Source organism: Felis catus, chromosome B1, assembly GCF_018350175.1.
Source record: "Felis catus isolate Fca126 chromosome B1, F.catus_Fca126_mat1.0, whole genome shotgun sequence".
Classification (NCBI taxonomy): domain Eukaryota; kingdom Metazoa; phylum Chordata; class Mammalia; order Carnivora; family Felidae; genus Felis; species Felis catus.
This window is the reverse complement of record NC_058371.1, coordinates 73,015,733-73,035,020: the sequence shown is the minus strand read 5'-3', so window position 1 is coordinate 73,035,020 and position 19,288 is coordinate 73,015,733. Positions and strand designations below refer to the sequence as shown.

At 36.8% G+C, this 19,288-nt stretch overlaps 1 protein-coding gene across 2 annotated transcripts; it reads right to left on the bottom strand.

The window, feature by feature from the left end:
• Nucleotides 1-419: 419 nt before the first annotated feature.
• On the bottom strand, nucleotides 420-17,926 carry PLRG1 (pleiotropic regulator 1). Of its 2 annotated transcripts, XM_011281611.4 has the most exons (16): nucleotides 17,774-17,792; nucleotides 16,107-16,213; nucleotides 15,743-15,814; nucleotides 14,928-15,070; nucleotides 14,172-14,225; nucleotides 12,971-13,064; nucleotides 12,684-12,771; nucleotides 10,973-11,074; nucleotides 9,895-9,987; nucleotides 7,212-7,361; nucleotides 7,021-7,122; nucleotides 6,380-6,482; nucleotides 4,974-5,082; nucleotides 3,883-4,022; nucleotides 3,188-3,381; nucleotides 420-2,232 (listed from the first exon to the last, which is right to left on the bottom strand). In XM_011281611.4, the coding sequence occupies exons 4-16, from the start codon at nucleotides 15,055-15,057 to the stop codon at nucleotides 2,173-2,175; spliced, it is 1,419 nt and encodes a 472-aa protein (XP_011279913.1). In that variant the 5' UTR covers nucleotides 15,058-15,070; nucleotides 15,743-15,814; nucleotides 16,107-16,213; nucleotides 17,774-17,792; the 3' UTR covers nucleotides 420-2,172. The 2 variants fall into 2 exon arrangements, with proteins under 2 accessions (XP_011279913.1, XP_011279912.1); XM_011281610.4 differs by lacking the exon at nucleotides 15,743-15,814 and having other exon boundaries at nucleotides 17,774-17,926.
• Nucleotides 17,927-19,288: the final 1,362 nt, after the last annotated feature.

Genomic DNA, 19,288 nt, shown 5'->3' with positions numbered 1-19,288 from the left:
TCCAGGTAGCAAAGCTGTTTTCCTGTAAGAAAGTTCTGCAGCTTGGGTATACACAAGACATAGGCAAGGTAAGAGGCTTGAACTTACCCTGGGTTGGGGTTCCATCAAGTGGGTAAAAAAAAGAGCAAATGCATTAATTCTGCCTGAAATCTCATGGGGGTCATAACACATATGGTGAATGAACTCTTTCCAAGAGGATCTGAGAACATCGTAATACAAGACAGCATGAAGGGAGATGGATTCTGTAAATGCTATTCAGAATTTGGTACTTGTCTAATAAGTAACAGCTGAAGCTTTGCTAGGCAGAAAAGAAGTTAGCTCACCTCCCTGTGCTATGGTTTCTGGTCGGCCTTTAGGAATGTGACCCTCCTCACCTCTATTTTTCTTGTGTTAGAAGATATATGAGAATCTCTCAGGGATGCAAGTGTAGTGGATTTCTTTATTTAAGTTTACAAAATACATGCTTATAGAAAATTAAAACATTATAGAAATATATAAAGCCAATCATGAAAGTTCTCCCACAATTTCACTCCCTCACAAAGCCACTGACAACAATGTGGTATTACTTTTCCATTATTTTTTATAGCATTATCAAGTTATCCTACAAAAAAAAAAGCCTCCACAACTTTTTTTTTTTTTTTTTTTTTACATAAAAGTTTGGACATCTTATTGTTAATCCAGAGACATCCCTCACTCCTAATGAATAGAAACAAATTGCATGACAGTACCATAATCTATTACACCAGTCCCTTACTGGTAGGACCTCTGAGCTAGTTTTAATTATTAGAGAACAAAGGTGCAATAAACCTGCTTGTGTACACTTGTCAGATTATTCCTATTAGGCAGTTTCCTAGTAATTTCATTTTTAATGAAGAGTTTAGCGAAATGGTTTGAGCATTTTCAATATACTCTGAAACCCCCCCCCCAAAGGTTATAAAATTATACTCCCACCTATAGCATGCACGATGGGATATGTATAATTCAGAAATACTTGTTCAAAATTATGGTGCAATATTTTTAATTTGAAAAAAATTTAATTGTTCTTGTAACTGTGTTTTCTAACTATGGAAAGTGAAGTTGGACTCATTTTCTTGACTGATGGGGACTCAGGATCCTAAGGGCAAGGATCAGAAAACTCATTTACAAGGCATAGGTATCAGAAACTTAACCCTTATGCAGAAAGTCTTCAAAGAAGACTACAGGGCTTGTCACAGCTTCAAATACCTCCACTGGTATCTTGCTATTTCTCTGGGATTTGATACCTATCTTGGTATCCTACTGCTTCTGGAATACAATCAAACTGCAAACATGCACATTCTCCAGCACCAACCAGCTGTTCTCATTACTCAACTGCAGCAGACAGCTCTTTGCTCCTAGAACACGTCAGAGTTTCCCACGTCTGGTTTCATTCACTTTGTGCCTCATCTTAGAAAACTGTTTTCCCTCTGTGCCGTCTCAAGGCTCAGCTCAAATACCCCTGACTCTATGAAGTCTTCCACATGCTCTCTGGGAAAAATTACTGGCTATTCCCTCTGTGCTACTCCAGCTTTTTGCCTGCCTCTCCCTTACTGCATTTCTGTAACATAAACTAGAGTCTTGGAGGCCAGATACAACTTGCTTGTCTATTTCCTGAACAGTATCCAGTGCAGAGCTTTGCAGAGCATACACTCAAAAACTGTGGAATAAACATACATAAATTATAGTAAGACTTCAAATCCTTTAATCTCAAATTATTAGTCACAGATACTAGTTCTTAAAGGACAAAAAAAAAAAAAAGAAAAGAAAAACACACACACACACACACACACAAAAACACAACTGCTCCCCTCAAAACATATCCTTATTACAGTAAGCAGTTTGGTTAAGTTTTTTTAAAAAGTGTCTTTTAAAAAAACTGACAAATATTCTATCTTTAGAATAGTTGTGTTCAATGAACCTGCGTATGCTTGATATCTGCATTTTCTTAGGATCTCAAATTATTTATTTTAGAAAATAACACGGGGGGGGGGGGCAGTTTATTATAAAATACGAAGCAGGAATGATTTAAGCATGTGAGTTTCTGCATTCCTAGCCAGAGCACAAAATGACTGGATATCCTCATCAACACCAAGCTTTTTTTTTTTTTTTAAAAAGGGTGTGTGGGGGGGGAGCCACCATGAAGACAATGTTACATTAAAATCTCTTTCTCTTGATAATTTCTGGCTTCCAGCTGACTGGATGAGTTTCTTCTGTCTGAAAACAGAAAATTAAATAAAACCAAATATTGTTAGTTTTTTAATTAATAACTCCCTAACAAAAACAAGGCCATCAATTCTAAATTACATTAGTTGGCATTACGTATTTAGCAGTTCTTTAACAATTTCAGAAACAGTTGACAAGGGAGGGAGGCAAACCACAAGAGACTCTTAAATACAGAGAATAAACTGTGGGTGGACAGGGGAGTGGGGGCGAGGAGAAAATGGGTGACGGGCACTGAGGAGGGCACTTGTTGGGATGACCACTGGGTGTTGTATGAAAGCCAATTTGACAATACATTATATTAAAAAAAAAAAAAGAAATAGTTGACAAATTTTTGACATTATCTGAATCTAATAAAGGACGACTGGTTCACTACAAATTCAGTTCATGGTTTTTCATCTCAAATAAAATTGCTATTTAGGTATTCTGGTAATACCAAAGCTTATGATTTTAGAATTTATCTGCACAGGAATTTATTTATTTGTGGTTATTCTTTTTTTTTTTTAATGTTTATTTATTCTGAAGGAGAGAGAGAGAGAGAGAGAGCATGAGCAGAGAAGGGACAGAGAGAGGGGGAGACACAATTGGAAGCAGGCTCCAGGCTTTGAGCTATCAGCATAGAGCCCAACGAGGGGCTCGAACTCACGAACTGTGAGATCATGACCTGAGCCGAAGTCATATACTTAACCGAATGAGCAACCCAGGAGCCCCAACATGTGGTTATTGTGGATGCAAGATTTCCCAAGTATAGTAAATAAGGATAATTCACTGGCATCAATGAAACCAATACAGAAATCTATGAACAGACACTACTCAAGATGACAAATTCTTTAATACTATGAAGATTATTTTCCCTTCTGATAATTTCAGTACCTTTAAAATGAAAAAGCACTTGCTAAATTGGTATGATTTCTTTTACTTTAAAATATATGTGAAATAGAGAACTTACCGCTGTATCATCCTCTTTATACACTTTAATGGTTTTATCAGCTTCAGCTGTTAGTAACCGACTTTCAGACTGATCAAAAGCACAAGCAAATATTCCTGATTCACTATCCAAAGATCCAGGCTGCACAGCTGCATGAACTCTCTGGAAATTATAGCCAGTTCTCCAGTCCCAAAGATGCATAGTGCCATTGTCAGCTTAAGGGGAAAAAAAATCTAATTAAACTTGGTGTCCTATCAACAATTCAGCTTGACAAACATTTAAGTACCATCCATGGGTCAAGTACTGTGACAATAAAGATTAAATAGTTATAAAGATATGTAAGACATAGGCACTGAAGCTTCTCTTAATACTGGTTCGTCTATTTTTATGTGTGAATTCAGAATTTAGTATAGAGCTCAAAAAACACCACAAAACAATATCTAATTCCAGAATACACAACCAAACTTTAGGTGGTTCCCAGCATTAATTCCTTAGATTTATCATGTGGGAACTCAAAGACGGTTAAACTATGAAATATGCTACAGGTATTACAAATATGCATGAACACACATATGAACATCCAAATACACAGTAATTGGGCAAGTTCTGTTATAATACTTAGGTGGGATGGCTTAGAAATTTTATAAACGTTTACTCATTTACCAAAAGAAAAAAAATGAGACTAAAACACATTTATCTCTAAAATCTTAATTTACCTCCAGAAACAAGCACTCCATCAGAATTTACTGTCAGTGTGTTAATAATAGCATTATGACCAGAAAGATTTTGAATAAAACTTCCATCAGGGAATTTCCACTGCTTTATGTTATCTGGAGACCCAGATGCAAATGTGTAACTGAAATAAGATTACAAAGAATTAGTGACAAAGTAAACAAAGTTAAATAAAATGGTGAGTTCAAAAAAGCTTGTTAGGGCTGTATTCTCTACATGTGCATTTATGGGTCCACGTAGCTTTAGCAAAACATTATTGTCATACCAAGAGGTAAAAATATGAAGATATCTGTTCCAAGTCAAATCAGATCTTCAAAATAAATAAAAATCCAAGATTAATGTTTTATTCTCATTTCCCCAAAGCTCTACACTGAGTTAAAGCAACAAATGTACAAAACCTTAAATTCACATTAAGGGCAAGGGGTTATGAAACTATTCTGGATACAGAGCAAGAGAAGGAGAGAGGGGAAAACAGGAAGAAAGGAAAAGAAGGAAAGAAACAGAGAAAGAAAGAGAAAAAGGAAGTGGGGGGAAAAAAAGAAAGTGAGTGAAGAAGACAGAAAAAGTGAGGGAGGGAGGAAATAATGGGTACAAAAAAGATATCAATGTGACCAGAAAAGTGTCAAGGTGATGTGATATAATAAACAGGCTGTGATAATATGCTCACCTCTATGGAAAACCTGATTATGAGGTCACGGCTCCTACTATTTTTTTCTATGTATATTAACTTAAAAATTAAACTACTCTATGTATGTCTCAGTGCCCAGTAACATTTCTATCAAAACATTAAATCCATCTTCTATTAGCCTCCACTTTGACACGCAGATTTTAGCAATGATTTATTCATATTGTCTCGTTTGACACTATCATTGCTCACCATGTAGAAAATTTTCCTTATCACATATAGGCCATGAAGCAAAATACGACATAGGGAAAATAAAAGAAATGCATGCTTGTAAGTGGCACAGGCCTGGAAATGACAACTAAATAACTACTGAAATACTACCAGTGTTGGTCTTTCCATACTTATACTAAATATTGAAAAAAGAGAAGCGAATTAGGAAAATACACTTACTGTTTAGGATGTAAAACCACAGCCCTGACGGATTTTTTGTGATTTGTTAATGTGACTCTTGTTTTTCCAGCCACCAAATCCCACAATCGTATTGTAGTATCATGGCTTCCTATAATAAAAACACACACACCCTCAAAATTCGATCAGAAAAAATAACGCAAAAATTAAACACAACAAAATATGAAGGAGTCTTGCATAGATACATATAGACTAAGTGAAAGTCCTATCAACTCTTGGCTAATTACTTTACAGTTCTAATTTTTAGGTTGGTTTTAAATTTAATTCTTTTTTTTTTTTTTAATTTTTTTTTTTTCAACGTTTATTTATTTTTGGGACAGAGAGAGACAGAGCATGAACGGGGGAGGGGCAGAGAGAGAGGGAGACACAGAATCAGAAACAGGCTCCAGGCTCTGAGCCATCAGCCCAGAGCCTGACGCGGGGCTCGAACTCACGGACCGCGAGATCGTGACCTGGCTGAAATCGGACGCTTAACCGACTGCACCACCCAGGCGCCCCTAAATTTAATTCTTAAAAAAGGCAATAAATGCTTGATGCACTCTCAACTCAACAGCTAGAACAAATGCGAGTAACAAAGCAAATACATGATGTTACTCCTCATGGAGGGGAAGAAAAAACTTGTAGTTAATAAAATACATCAAGTGAATGAATTACTTTCTAGTCTTAAAGATCTAATGTTTTTTTAAATTTATTTTTAGTTTTTGAGAGTGTGCATGTGTACAAGCAGGGGAGAGGCAGAGGAAAGTGAGGGAGGGAGGGAGGGAGAGGGGGAGGGAGAGAGAAAGAGAGAGAGAGAGAAAGAGAGAGAGAGAGAAAGAGAGAGAGAGAAAGAGAGAAAGAGAGAAAGAGAGAGAGAGAGAGAGAGAGAGAGAGAGAGAGAGAGAGAGAATCTTAAGCAGATGCCACGCTCAGCATGGAACCAAACACGGGGCTCAATCTCACAACTGTGAAAGAATGACCGGGCCGAAATCAAGAGTCCAATGCTTAACCAAGTGAGCCACCCAGGCACCCCGAGTAAAGATCTATTATTAATCTTACTGTAAGTAAAACAAGACTCAAACCAGCTCTAAAAGTAATTGGTCTCAGGGTATTTCACCTAATTTCAACTTCTTAAACCAGTAATTTTGATACTACGAAACAATGTCTAATTGTATCTAACAGAAGCATTTCTAATCAAACATTACATGATACTAAGATGTGATATATTCTGATATGTACAGAGTTTGAGATAAAAACAATCAAATGAAAAATTACCACAGTAAATTTCAAATGCACACCCAATGTGTCTACAATACAAAGCAAGAGTCATAGTGAATAGGAAAAGTATATGCATAATCATAATACATTCTGATTAAATACACTATAAACCTAAAAGCTATCAGTCATACCAGTAATAATTTGTGGTTCTGCAGCTTGACACCTCACTGTAGCAACTGCATTTGTATGTCCAGATAATGTGTGCACACTGGCTTTAGTTCTCACATCCCAAATCTATAAAAACACAACAGACATACTGTCAGAACAGGTATTCATATCTCAGGCAGGTAACTGGATCAATTCAAGGCTGGGAACGTACTAGGCAACCGTGCCTGAATATAATGAAAAACTGTTTAAAAGAAAGATAATGATCTATAAGCTGGCTGGGGAATGTAGACAGGAGGCAGATGATGGGAACAACAACAACAACAACAAAAACCTGAAAGATTAGGGTACCCAAAGTGTAAGAATGGGTATAATGAGACTATTGAAGGAAACAGCTCATGGAAAATAGTTGTAGTGATGGGAAGGGAACGTGCAAGTGTCACGTTTCAGAGGCAGGGCACTCCCAATAATAAACACGATGAAGCCACAGAACTGAAAACGAAGGTGAAAAAACACAGAAGTCAAGAAACTCAGGGGCTAGGCTACCGACAGGTCAAGGCAACTATCTTCAATTCTCTTAACAAATCACATGTGACTCCATTACCAAACATGCATACTGTAAGATGCAATATATTTACAAATAAACACAAAGGTCTACTCCATTTACCCGTGCAGTTGAATCTCGACTACAGGTTACCAGCACATCAATTGTTGGGTGCAAATCCAAACCATACACTGCACTCAGATGTCCATGATAGTGCCTTATAACCTGAAAATAAAGCAGGAAAGTGAAAATCTCTATAATTTGAAAGAAAAACAGTGGTTCATAATGTTTTAAATCCTCAACTACAAGCTCACCTTATTATATTCAAGATCCCAGCATTTGACTTGTTTGTCTTCTCCACAGGAGAACAGGTAAGGGCTCCGTGTGCTTACTATCACACCACGCACTGTACTAATGTGCCCAGTTAATGACAGTTTTAATTTGCCACTAGCCAAGTCCCAGATCTGCAATCAAAGAATATTTAATTTTTTTCTTTTGGATTATTCCAAAGCAAATTTTTAGAATCTTGATATTAAAAATAAGTCTTCAAAAACAATCTCCCACCAATCTTCCTTGTTAAGCAGGGAAAAAATAGAATAAAAAAAGCACGTTCAAACTAGGAAAGTATTTGCAATAAGTGACAAAATCTTAGTATATATAAAAGGATATCATAGATAACGAAAGTATGAATAACATTAAATTAGCCAAGGATGGCAACAACTTAAAAAAAAAAAACCCCTATGGAAACAAACTAAATGTCCATCAATGGATGAGTGGTAAAAAAAAAAAAATGTGTATCTGTATGTACACACAAAAACACACACAATGAACTATCATTCAGCCATGAAAAAGAATGAAATCTTGCCATTTATGACAACATGGATGAACCTTGAGCGCGTTATGCTATGTGAAATAAGTCAGACAAAGATACTGTGTGATTTTACTGGCATATACACTCTAAAAACAAACAAACATTAACAAACAAACAAAGCTCAGAGATAAAGAGAATAGATTAGTAGTTGCCAGAGGTGGGGTGGGGAGTAGGCAAAATGGATAGAGAGCCAAGGTACAAACTTCCAGTTATAAAGTAGATAAGTCATGGGGATATAATGTTCAGGATGGTGACTGTCATTTATTAATACTGCACCGCATATTTAAAAGTTGTTAAAAGAGAGTAGATCTCAAAAATTCTCTCTAAAAGGAAAAAACAATCTGTAACTATGCATGGTGACAGATGTTAACTAGATTTATTGTGGTATTCATTTCACAATGTATATAAATACTGAATCATTATGTTGTGTACCTAAAACTAATATAATGTTGTATGTCAACTATACCTCAATAAATAAATATATATGTATGTTGAAAAAACCTAAAAGCAGCTTTATTAGGTATCAAAAAGTTCAAACCCACCAGAAATTTTTTTATGTACAGTTTTCAAAAGATTAGATACCCATTTCTGCTTAACATTTAGTAGGTATTTTTAAAAATACACAATCAGTGTGCTGAAAAGGATTCTCTCATACACTGCAAGTATCAATTAGTCCATTTTGGAAAATAAGCTGTACTCTGAGTGTCAACCTCAAAAACGTTTAACCCATTAATTCCATTTCTGGGAATCTATAGTAACAAAGTAATTTAAAATACAGCAAAAAGCTTTAGGCTCAACGATTAATTACGGCATTACTTGTGATGGTGAAAATCAAGAAACTAAAAAGTTTAATGTCTAATCACAGGAAAACAGTATAGAATACCTAAGTGATATATCCTTTTCTCACAGAAACATGCCTCTGATATAATATTAAGTGGGAAAAAAACCAGAGTATAAAATTATACATCAAGCATGACTTTTTTTTTTTTAATTTTTTTTTTCAATGTTTATTTATTTTTGGGACAGAGAGAGACAGAGCATGAACGGGGGAGGGGCAGAGAGAGGGAGACACAGAATCAGAAACAGGCTCCAGGCTCTGAGCCATCAGCCCAGAGCCTGACGTGGGGCTCGAACTCACGGACCGCGAGATCGTGACCTGGCTGAAGTCGGACGCTTAACCGACTGCGCCACCCAGGCGCCCAAGCATGACTTTTTAAAGATACGCATTTAAAAGGGCATCTGGGGGGGGCGCCTGGGTGGCGCAGTCGGTTGGGCGTCCGACTTCGGCTCAGGTCATGATCTCGCGGTTCGTGAATTTGAGCCCCAAGTCGGGCTCTGTGCTGACAGCTCAGAGACTGGAGTCTGTTTCCGATTCTGTGTCTCGCTTTCTCTCTCTGCCCCTCCCCCGTTCATGCTCTGTCTCTCTCTGTCTCAAAAATAAATAAACGTTTAAAAAAAATAATAAAAAATAAAAAAATAAAATAAAAGGGCATCTGGGTAGCTCAGTTAAGCACCCGGCTCTCGATTTTAGCTCAGGTCATTGAGATCAAGTCCCGTGTTGGGCTCTGCACAGGTAGCACAGAGTTTGCTTGGGTTTCTCTCTCTCCCTCTGCCCTTCCCCTGCTCTCATGCCCATGTGCACACACTCTCTCTCTTGACCTCAAAATAAACAAAATACGCACTTACACACACAGGAAAAGAGCTCAGAAGTAAATATAATGACACATATGCACAGAAATAAATACTAAACAGAAATTCATGTTCAAATTATTTGACAGTGTTAGGATTATGTATGGGTCTGTATTCTTTTATATTTTTCTATATTTTCCACATTTTTTAATAAATAAGCATACTTTAATTTTGTAACCAGAAGAGAAAAAAGGTAAAAATCAAGGAATTAGTGGTAGGTAGTCAGTATGTACTGTTTGGAAAACTTGTTACTTAAATATCATTTCTCAAACATATTTATTCAGAACAGTGAATTGATAAATATAGTAACTTTTACCCCAAACTCAGGTCTAAGAAATCACAGAAAGTACAACAGAAATCTCCACCCAGGAAAATAAAAGATAAAATTTATATAGCAAATACAAAGTCCTATTTTTTTTTTCTTCCTTCTTTATTACCTTTATAGTTCTGTCAGCAGATCCAGTTACAAACCACTGGTTTCCAGGTTCTACAGCAATACAGCGAACCCAGCCAAGATGTCCACTGATCACCTGCATAAAACAAAAGGTAGAATGGGCAGACTCGTTACACATAAAAGTTTATTCAATTTCAACTCATTGCACATAAGTTTGAATAGCCCGTCCTCACATCTTCAAATAAGTTTGTAAAATTATTTGACAGATTTTATAATTTGTCTTCAGTAAATGAATACACAAATTGATATATCTATACAATGAAATGTTACTCAGCAAAGAGGAATCTATTAATAGATACAACAACTTGGATGACTCTCAAAGACATTAAGCTGAGTGAAGGAAGTCGGTCTCAAAAGGTGCATACCATGTAATTCCATTATATAACAAAATTGAAAAGGCACAACTATAATATAGAAAACAGACAAACAGTCACCATGGGTAGGAAAGGATATGACTGTAAAATAATAGCATAGGAGTGTTTTTTGAGTTGCTGGAACTTCTATATACAGACTAGGTGATTACCCAAATTTATGTATCTAATAAAATTTATTAGGTCTGTACACGGAAAGAAAGGCTATGTTAGTGTACAATTAAAAAACCAAATTTAGCACATATAGTAAATTAAGTGCAGTTACAGTTTTTCTGCTATATATACTTCATTTTAGATCTGGTACATTTTGAATCATTTAATTTACTATAATTGAAAAAAGATCATCAATAGAGCCAAAGAAACAATGTCATATGCTGTTCTTCCACCTAGCCTTCACACTAAACACTTTAAACACTTAGAAAATTTATTTCATCTGTTCTCTACACCTAACAGCTTTCTGTCAACATTTTATACTGTATTTTATAGGAAATACACACATGGCTTTTACTTAAAGAAGTCTTCCCAAGATCTATCTTTCAAGATTGGGGCCTAACCCTTCCCTCGTCTGGTCTCAGATCACTTTACCAGTGCTCATATTCACTCCTTTTCCTCCTTATTCTACTCCTTCAGCTCTTGTAACTGGAAAGCAATCATCGTTTCTGTAACGGCATGATATACAGATTCACTCACCCTGTACAGTTTCCATGGTGGGTGCCACTGGGGTTTGGGCATTGTAGGGGCTTTTTTAGCCATCAGTGCAGAGTTCTTGGCATTGCCAGCCTCCATAACAGCCTAGACATAGAACAGATTACATTATTGTTAAAGACATACCTAACATTTCATGTTAAATCAAAAATGAAAAATTTTAAAAGGGGATTTATGAGGCTTTTTACCCCCTTTGATGAAAAGACAGCTAAAATGTTTGCATAACCAGAAAATGTCTGCACACCTAAGACTTCTAATCAGAATTATATTTTCTGTATGTTAATTTTAAAAATCAATTAAAAAATCTCAGAGGCAGAACATTAGAGTTAAGAGCACATATCACTAAGCATGGGTTCATGAACCCAGCTCTGCCAATTATTAGCTGACTGGACTTTGGGTAAAAATTATATAACCTCTATGCCTGCTTTGTAAAGTAGAAATAACAGTGCCTATTTTATACAGTTACTACAAAGACATTATTACTACTCTGTAAATGCTCTATATAAGCTCCTACCATTATTTGAGTGATTGCAAGTGGATTAATGTCTCCGCCTGTCATTGTTGTATTTTAACATTATTGATTTAATATTGCAAAGGAGAAACTACCTTCCAAAAATACTTAATTAACATTTTAAAAGGTACTCTAGGCGCGCCTGGGTGGCTCAGCTGGTTAAGCGTCCGACTTCGGCTCAGGTCATGATCTCATGGTTTGTGGGTTTGAGCCCCACGTCGGGCTCTGTGCTGTGCTGACAGCTCAGAGCCTGGAGCCTGCTTCAGATTCTGTGTCTCCCTCTCTTTCTGCCCCTCTCCTGCTCGTGCTCTGTCTGTCTGTCTGTCTCTCTCTCTCAGAAATAAACACTAAAAACTAACTAAATAAATAAATATAAGGTATTTTAGCTGATGTACCATCTACTATTAGCATCCATCCATGCATCCAAAACATACTTAAGCCATAAAGTTCCTGCCCTCAAGAAGCTTACGTTACCTCCTCCTAAGGAGGCAGAAAGCCTGAGCAGAGATCTGTGAATGGAGGCAAAAGAAGAAATGTGGTGGGAAGACCACAGATTAATTCATTTCATAAAGCCAAATAACTGCATAATAAATTAAGGAATCAAAGCCTGCAGTTATTCAAGTGATAGCATAATAAAACAAACTAGGTATTTTCAGTTATTCTTTTTATAACTACTTTCACCAATTTAGCTACCATTTACTTACACATAAACTTATGTATTTCTAAATGCTCATTTATAACATACAAGTTCTACAGCCTATGAATATTACATTACTAACAGCACTAAACTGTGTCAGCCAACTAAGGGTTTAACAAAAAAGAGATTTTCATATTTAAACCATATTAACACAAGTTTTAGAATAGTATTCCTTGCACTTTTAATAGTGGATAATAAAGGGCAACATCACATTATATACATCAAAATAAGCATTACGTACAATGTGTAAAAGACACAGGATAACAAAATGTTAAATTCTAAAAAATATATCAATTCACTAGCAACTTAAATTTTAGGGCCATGAAATACTAACAACTAGCTCAGTCAGCCATTATTTACTTTAGTAATTCCAAGGCAAATTTTCATTTATTTAGTATTTAACTGAAGACTCTTGCAATAAAGGAAAATAAGGCAACAAGTTCCAAAAATTAGAAACCTGCAGCATGATTTGACACAGAGAAACTTACTGAAGTCATCCCTGCAGGCTGTGAACGGTCAGCAGCCGCCGGATGTCGGTATTCACCTCCAGCAGGTGCGTTACGATTTGCGTCAACCCTGAAGCAAAGGAAATAGCACATTCTAAGCAATTGTCATGTCATGTGCTCTGCAGAACCAACTCTTCAAATTTTTGTAAGCAATGATAAAGGAAAACGTCACATAATACGTAATTATAAAGAAACCTTAAAATGAGAAAAACAGAAACAATGAATTATGTTTTCAAAATCTCTATAATTAGAAGCATAATACTTCATACCTGGTCTGAGAAGAAGGTAATGCCACAGCTAAGGACTGAGCGGCTGATTCACTTGGCATTCTTTGGATCTTAGTATCTGCAGTCAAAGCAACCCCTGTTTAAAGAAAAACATCAATTGCTTTCAGTAGCTATCTTTGATTTCATTTACATAGGTTTAAAATAAAATACTGGAAGCAAACATGGGGTATCTCCAGGTGGTGATACTATAAAAATTTCTATTATGTTTTGTGAGTCTTTTATTTCTAACTTTTTAATAATAAATGTAACTTGAAATCACATAACTCAAATTTGATTTAATCACAGGCAGCTTGGTATTAACATACCCAAGACAGTAAAGACAATTTCTATTATTTTGGGGTATTACCTTCAGATATAAAAATTAAGCAGCCCCCAAATACTAACCGAATATTTCCAAGAGTAAATGTAAATTACTAAACAAGAAGTAGTAATCTGTCTGGGCTTTCATTATGGTAAATCCTGTCTTCTAAAATTACTAAAACTAGGGGCGCCTGGGTGGCTCAGTCAGTTAAGCATCCGACTTCGGCTCAGGTCATGATCTCACGGTCCGTGAGTTCGAGCCCCACGTCGGGCTCTGTGCTGACAGCTCAGAGCCTGGAGCCCGTTTCAGATTCTGTGTCTCCCTCTCTCTCTGCCCCTCCCCTGTTCATGCTCTGTCTCTCTCTGTCTCAAAAATAAATAAACGTTAAAAAAAAAATTTTTTTTAAATAAAATTACTAAAACTAGATATACTAAGCTTTCTGTCCTCCATCCCAATATACTAGCCACTCCATCTGTGTGCCAATTTTCTACACACACAGACATCTAGTAGACACTTTTATCACACCTGATTCTACACTAACACTTCAATCACTTTTATAAGTTTAATGATAATAACATGTCTGTTTAAACCTCCATATAAGCATGTTTTAGCTTGGAGCAGTGTTACTGTCTTTGAATTCCTAGCACAGTGCCTGAAATAAATTTAGGTGCTTAGAAATGTTTGCTCAATGAATGTATCTGATACTGAGTATTAGTTTACTATCATCTAAAAGTTATGCCTAAAAATAATAAAAAAATAAATAAATGCTTGGATGCCTGTCTGCTAAGTTTATCTTGTATTTTATAGGCAATAGGAATCATATTATTGGTTCATTCAAAGAAATGACTACAAGATATTTTCAATATAAAATAGCTCACTTACCAGGTCCTGGTGGATATGGATGTGTACCTGTCACCAAATACTCAACTTCTTGTCCTTAAAAAAAGGAGAAAAATCATTATGATCATTGGCAAATTTATCATATGTACAAGTATCATCTCTTTTAATAAGTGTTAAATTATCAACTGAATTTCTCAAATTTTCCCAACTAAACCCAAATGTCAGATATAAGATAAATTGATCATTTTTGTTTTGGCTTCTGAAGACCATGGACACAGCTATTTCTTTTGACCTTTTGTTAATATGATGTCAAGAAAGCTTGTACAATTCTAACGGTATGTAGAGAGATTGTTCGGTCAAGTAAAAATCAACTGTGGTTTTTCTTCCAAGCAAATGATTTCTCAGTGGAATGTTAGATTATTTTAATGCATTAGAATGCCAGTGCTTAGTATCATCTTTCTGAATTACAGCCAAGATACATAGATGGTCTCCCCATGGGGTTAGAAATATTTCCTTTAGTCTCCACTGTGACCTTCTCTATATCTTAATAATTTCTGCGATTATGATTCTACCACTTTTTTATTTCCTATTAAGAAAAAACCTACCAACCAATAATCTCAACTCACTACTCCAATGAGGAAATCAAGACTTCCATTATAATACTGGTACACTAGTTCAATAGGGTTTGGCTCTAGTCAGTCCTTCCAGAACAGGCACTAGAACATTTCATTTTTCTATTTTTAAAAATTACATTTCTACTTTTAAAAAGAATCACATTTCTGAAAATGCCACACTTACCTTGATTGGCAGGATATTGTTTATGACCATAGGAATCCGATGCATTCTGAGGACATTTCTCTTTAAAATTTTCTTTTGAAGTAGGCATATGCAACACAGGACCATACTCATTACGCAGCTTGATTGCCATTTTCCGTTTGTGACTATTTAAAAATTATGAACATAATAATGTATCTTGAGTACTTTAAAAATATGAACCAAAGTAAATATATTCATAGATAGCCGAGAAACACAAGTACTTAAATAGCTTAGGTTTGCCTAATCATGTAGAAAAAATTTCTATGAAGTTTTTAAAGTAGTATTTTGAAAAGCTCAAAACTTCCAAGTGCATTTCCACACTTTTGTTCATAATCCACCACATAGCATCCATTAAGTCTAAGTAACATTTTAGGTTGTTAACCAATAAATACAAAACCTTTCATGATAAGTTATCAAGGGTCCGGTTTAAAAATACATAGAAACTAATATATCCTTTTAAAAACCTCAAAGTCAATATATTTTCCTTCAAATGTGTAAATATAAAAATATAGCAAAAGCTTCTATCATAACCTTTACTGGATGTATCTAAAAAGAGTAATTAGAACTAATCGAAGTACGTAATTAGTTCAGTATTTTTTAAAGAAATGCACTTATATAAATTTTAAGAATAGCTCACTTTATAAATTAAATATAAATGCTTGTTTTAGGAATTAAGTAGATTTTAAAAGAAGGGTAAAGGACAAAGAAGGAACACTGCACATAATGCAATCCCAGACTGGAGCTGGAGATGTAGAACCAAAAATATGCCACCACTCAAAAATCTTCATCATACTAACGAGAAAAGATGGGAGTAGAGGTACTGGCCAGGTACAATTTCAGCTCAGCAAGGCTCTGAGAGCAGCGGGAAGCTGAAAGCACATACAAAGTGATTGATTATAAGATATAACACCTAAAAGGGACTCTCCTAATTACTGGGTATTTATAAATGCAATTAATTAATGGGATTTTTACTGTAAAAGACAAGGCCAAAAAAAAGTTAAATCAGCTTAAATCATGCCCAAACACCAATCATTATTGAATAGATATCCTATGAGTGTTAGTATCACTCACTAATCTTTAAAGGTCCCCCTCTCCCTGCTCTCTTCCCCCAGTTGTTAAGTAGTTAAACTATTCTAGCAACTGAAAACGAACAATACCTACCTCTCTTCATCCAAAGGCACAGGTTTTCCATTATCAGCTACAAACATGTCATGGGTTCTCTTCAATGACCTGAACACAAGTGTGTGCACAGAATGTTTCTGTACCTCCTAGAAAGAAAGATTATAATCACATATCCATCTGCAAATTACACATATCATAACCTAAATTAAATTCAAATTAGTTATACACTTTACAAGTTTAAATATGTAAACTGCTTTCTACCACTCACCATGGCTATTTGTAGCAAGCTATAGGAGTCAAGTTTAGAAGAAGAGGAAGCTCTTCATTGGCCAGAGACCCACCCATACCAACTAGTGATGCCTGAGCTTGGTCATTTATTCAGTAAATATCTACTGAACTCCTACTATGTGTCTGGCAGGTTCTGTGCTAGACGCTAACAAAGGAATGATGAAAAGACAGTCATGGTCCAGGTGCTCAAGAGAAAACAGATAAAAATAAGCAACACATTTTGATAAGTGCTATGAAGGAAACAAGCAAGGGCATGAGACACAGAAAGAACTTAGGATAGTTATGAAAAATCTCTCTGAAAAGTTACAGAGAGGGAGGGAGGCAAACCGTAAGAGACTCTTGGATATTGAGAACAAACTGAGAGTTGATGGAGAGTGGGGGAGAGGGCAAAGAGGGCACTGAGGAGGGCACTTGTTGGGATGAGCGGTGGGTGTTGTATGGAAACCAATCTGTCAATAAATTATATTTTAAAAAAATCCTCTCTGAGATGTCAGTTAAGTAGAGAGTTAGCTCTGTGCAGAAGAGTTAAGAACAATTCAGTAAAGAGAAAATGCCATGTACACAGCAGTTCAGTATCTGCAATGATGCCAGGAGCCGCAGGAGTTGTATATGTTCAGTAGGAAGGTGGGCTGTGATACCGAGATGAGGTTCCAAGGGTAGGCAAGGTCCAGATCAGGATAAGGGTTTTTTGAAGATCATTCCAACAGTCTGCATTTTTGCTCTAGTAACATCGGGCCAGTAAAGGATTTTAAGCAGAAAAAGCATGATCAACTTACGTTTTAAACAGATCAATTTACGGAGGGAGGAGGGTGTAACAAAATTGGAAGCAAGGACACCAGCAAAGAGCTAATGCTCTTGTCCAGATGAAAGATGGTGTTGGTTTGAATTAAAGTGAACGCAGTGGATACGGACAAGTCCAGAAATATTTCTGAGATAAGACGGACAAGGCTGTCTAACAGAATGGTTGTTCAAGACAGGGAAAGATGCAAAACTTCAAAATGGCAGGTTTTTCTGGGGAAGAGCTGATGGAAGGCACTAAGTGAACACCAGAGAAGACTGGTGTAGGACACCAATCTTGTAGGACACACAACCACGAACTCTATTCTGCAGATGGGGAATATCAGCGGTCCAGAAGCACCGCCTCCGGGGACACTGCCGAGCTCAAAGGCTCAAGAGTAAAAAGGCAGTAAGAATTCTCTCCGGCTTCATGCCTGAGGGTAACCTCCAACTAATGCTCCCATCCGGCTTCCCTCTATCCCTGAACACCTTAAGAAGAGACTACCCGGCCTCAGCCAGAGAGCCTCCTTTCGCAGCCTCTACCCTCTCCAAACTCCGAACACCTTTGGTCCCCCACGCCTGCCGCCGAAGAAAAACATTCCAGAAGCGAACGACCCCTCAGCGCCCAAGTGCCACTTTACCTCGACCATGATGCCTCTGGGTGACCCGCCGCTCCAGCAGACAAGAAACGCTAGCCTGCAACACAGAAACCGCCGCCACAACTGTGCAGTCCCTTCCGGAATCGGACGCCCTGGCGCCGGATCTGACGCAGTCCGCGCACGCGTGCTAGTGGCCCGCCGGCCTTGTGGGATCGAGGGGGCGGGTCTTTTTCTTCGGGGACGTAGTGTCGGTCCTGAGTTGGCAGGTTCTTGGTACTGCGTACCTAAGGGTCTCGTTCACCTTCTTGGGGAAAGCTTGAAATAACGTTCTCTGCCTTATTCTGTGACTTAAATATTTTGGTTTAGGGTGTGGCTGTTTGCGTTGTATTTCCCGGAAGCTTAATCCTTTTTCTCAGCGAATCTAAGTAACCAGCTGTGGGGAGGATCTGGAGAGAGCAAACCTCGGTCAGCGCTAAAACTCTTTGGGGGTCGCCCCCGCAATTTATGTCGCCTGCTTCCGCTACTTGGCTAATTTTGTCTGGAAGCATTCAGACGCCTTTGTAGCCTTAACTCCGAAAAGCAATCCCACTTACAGTGTCCAGTGAACACTTGTTGAGTCAATATTGCGGAATTGTTTCAATTTGAGAAATTTTGCAAAAGATTTTTAACATATGGCAAAACCCCAAACTTACTTTACACTGCATAGATGTTGTTTAATCTCTCAAAACTGCATAATTCTTGGCTATTTCCTAGTTGTCTGCTAATTAATGTGGCATCAACAATGCCGGGGTACAGCTTTCAAAGCTGGTGGAAAAAAGGATGCAATGGAAGACTTGAGCCATTTTTATTTATACACAGCCTGGTGCCCAAGTATTGAGATTTTGTTTTTTCACCCAGGTAAAATGCAATTTTCGATTAATCCTGCCCAATTACTTTTCTGCGTAAAAAGAAACCTTGATGGAGGTAGGCATTTGTAAACTTGAATAGACCAGTCTTTCACTGGTCCTGCTTGCTCCTTAACCTACCCAGTTCCACTGATCTTGTCCCCAAAGCACCCCGCATATGCTTTTGAGAGGGGAAAAAATAATCTTATAAAAAGTATAACGATGTGAAATGATAATCTCACCAGAAATTCACTGATTAAAAAAAGAAACTGATTTTTTTATTCATTAAAACATTAAGATCATGTTCCTGCTTGAAAATAAATAGTCATCTTTGAATTTGAGTAGCAGTTTGGCCTATGAAGTGATCTTCTGTAACAGTGTCCACTAGTGGTAGTCCTTGCAAAGAAATATATATGTACTTGGGAAGCTATATCAGATTATAACTTCCCTATAGGTGGCAATAGATATACAAAAGAGTATGATTTTAAAATGCAGTAAAATTATAGAGATACAAACAAGATTCTAATATAACTATGGCAATATAATAACTGTCTAGTTGGGTCTATTAACATGTTAATCATCCTAGAAAATTTTTATAAGCCCAAGGTCTTAAAAATATTGTAATAATTGAGGTAAATTGCACTAGATTATTCTCCTTTTAAAAGGCTCTCTT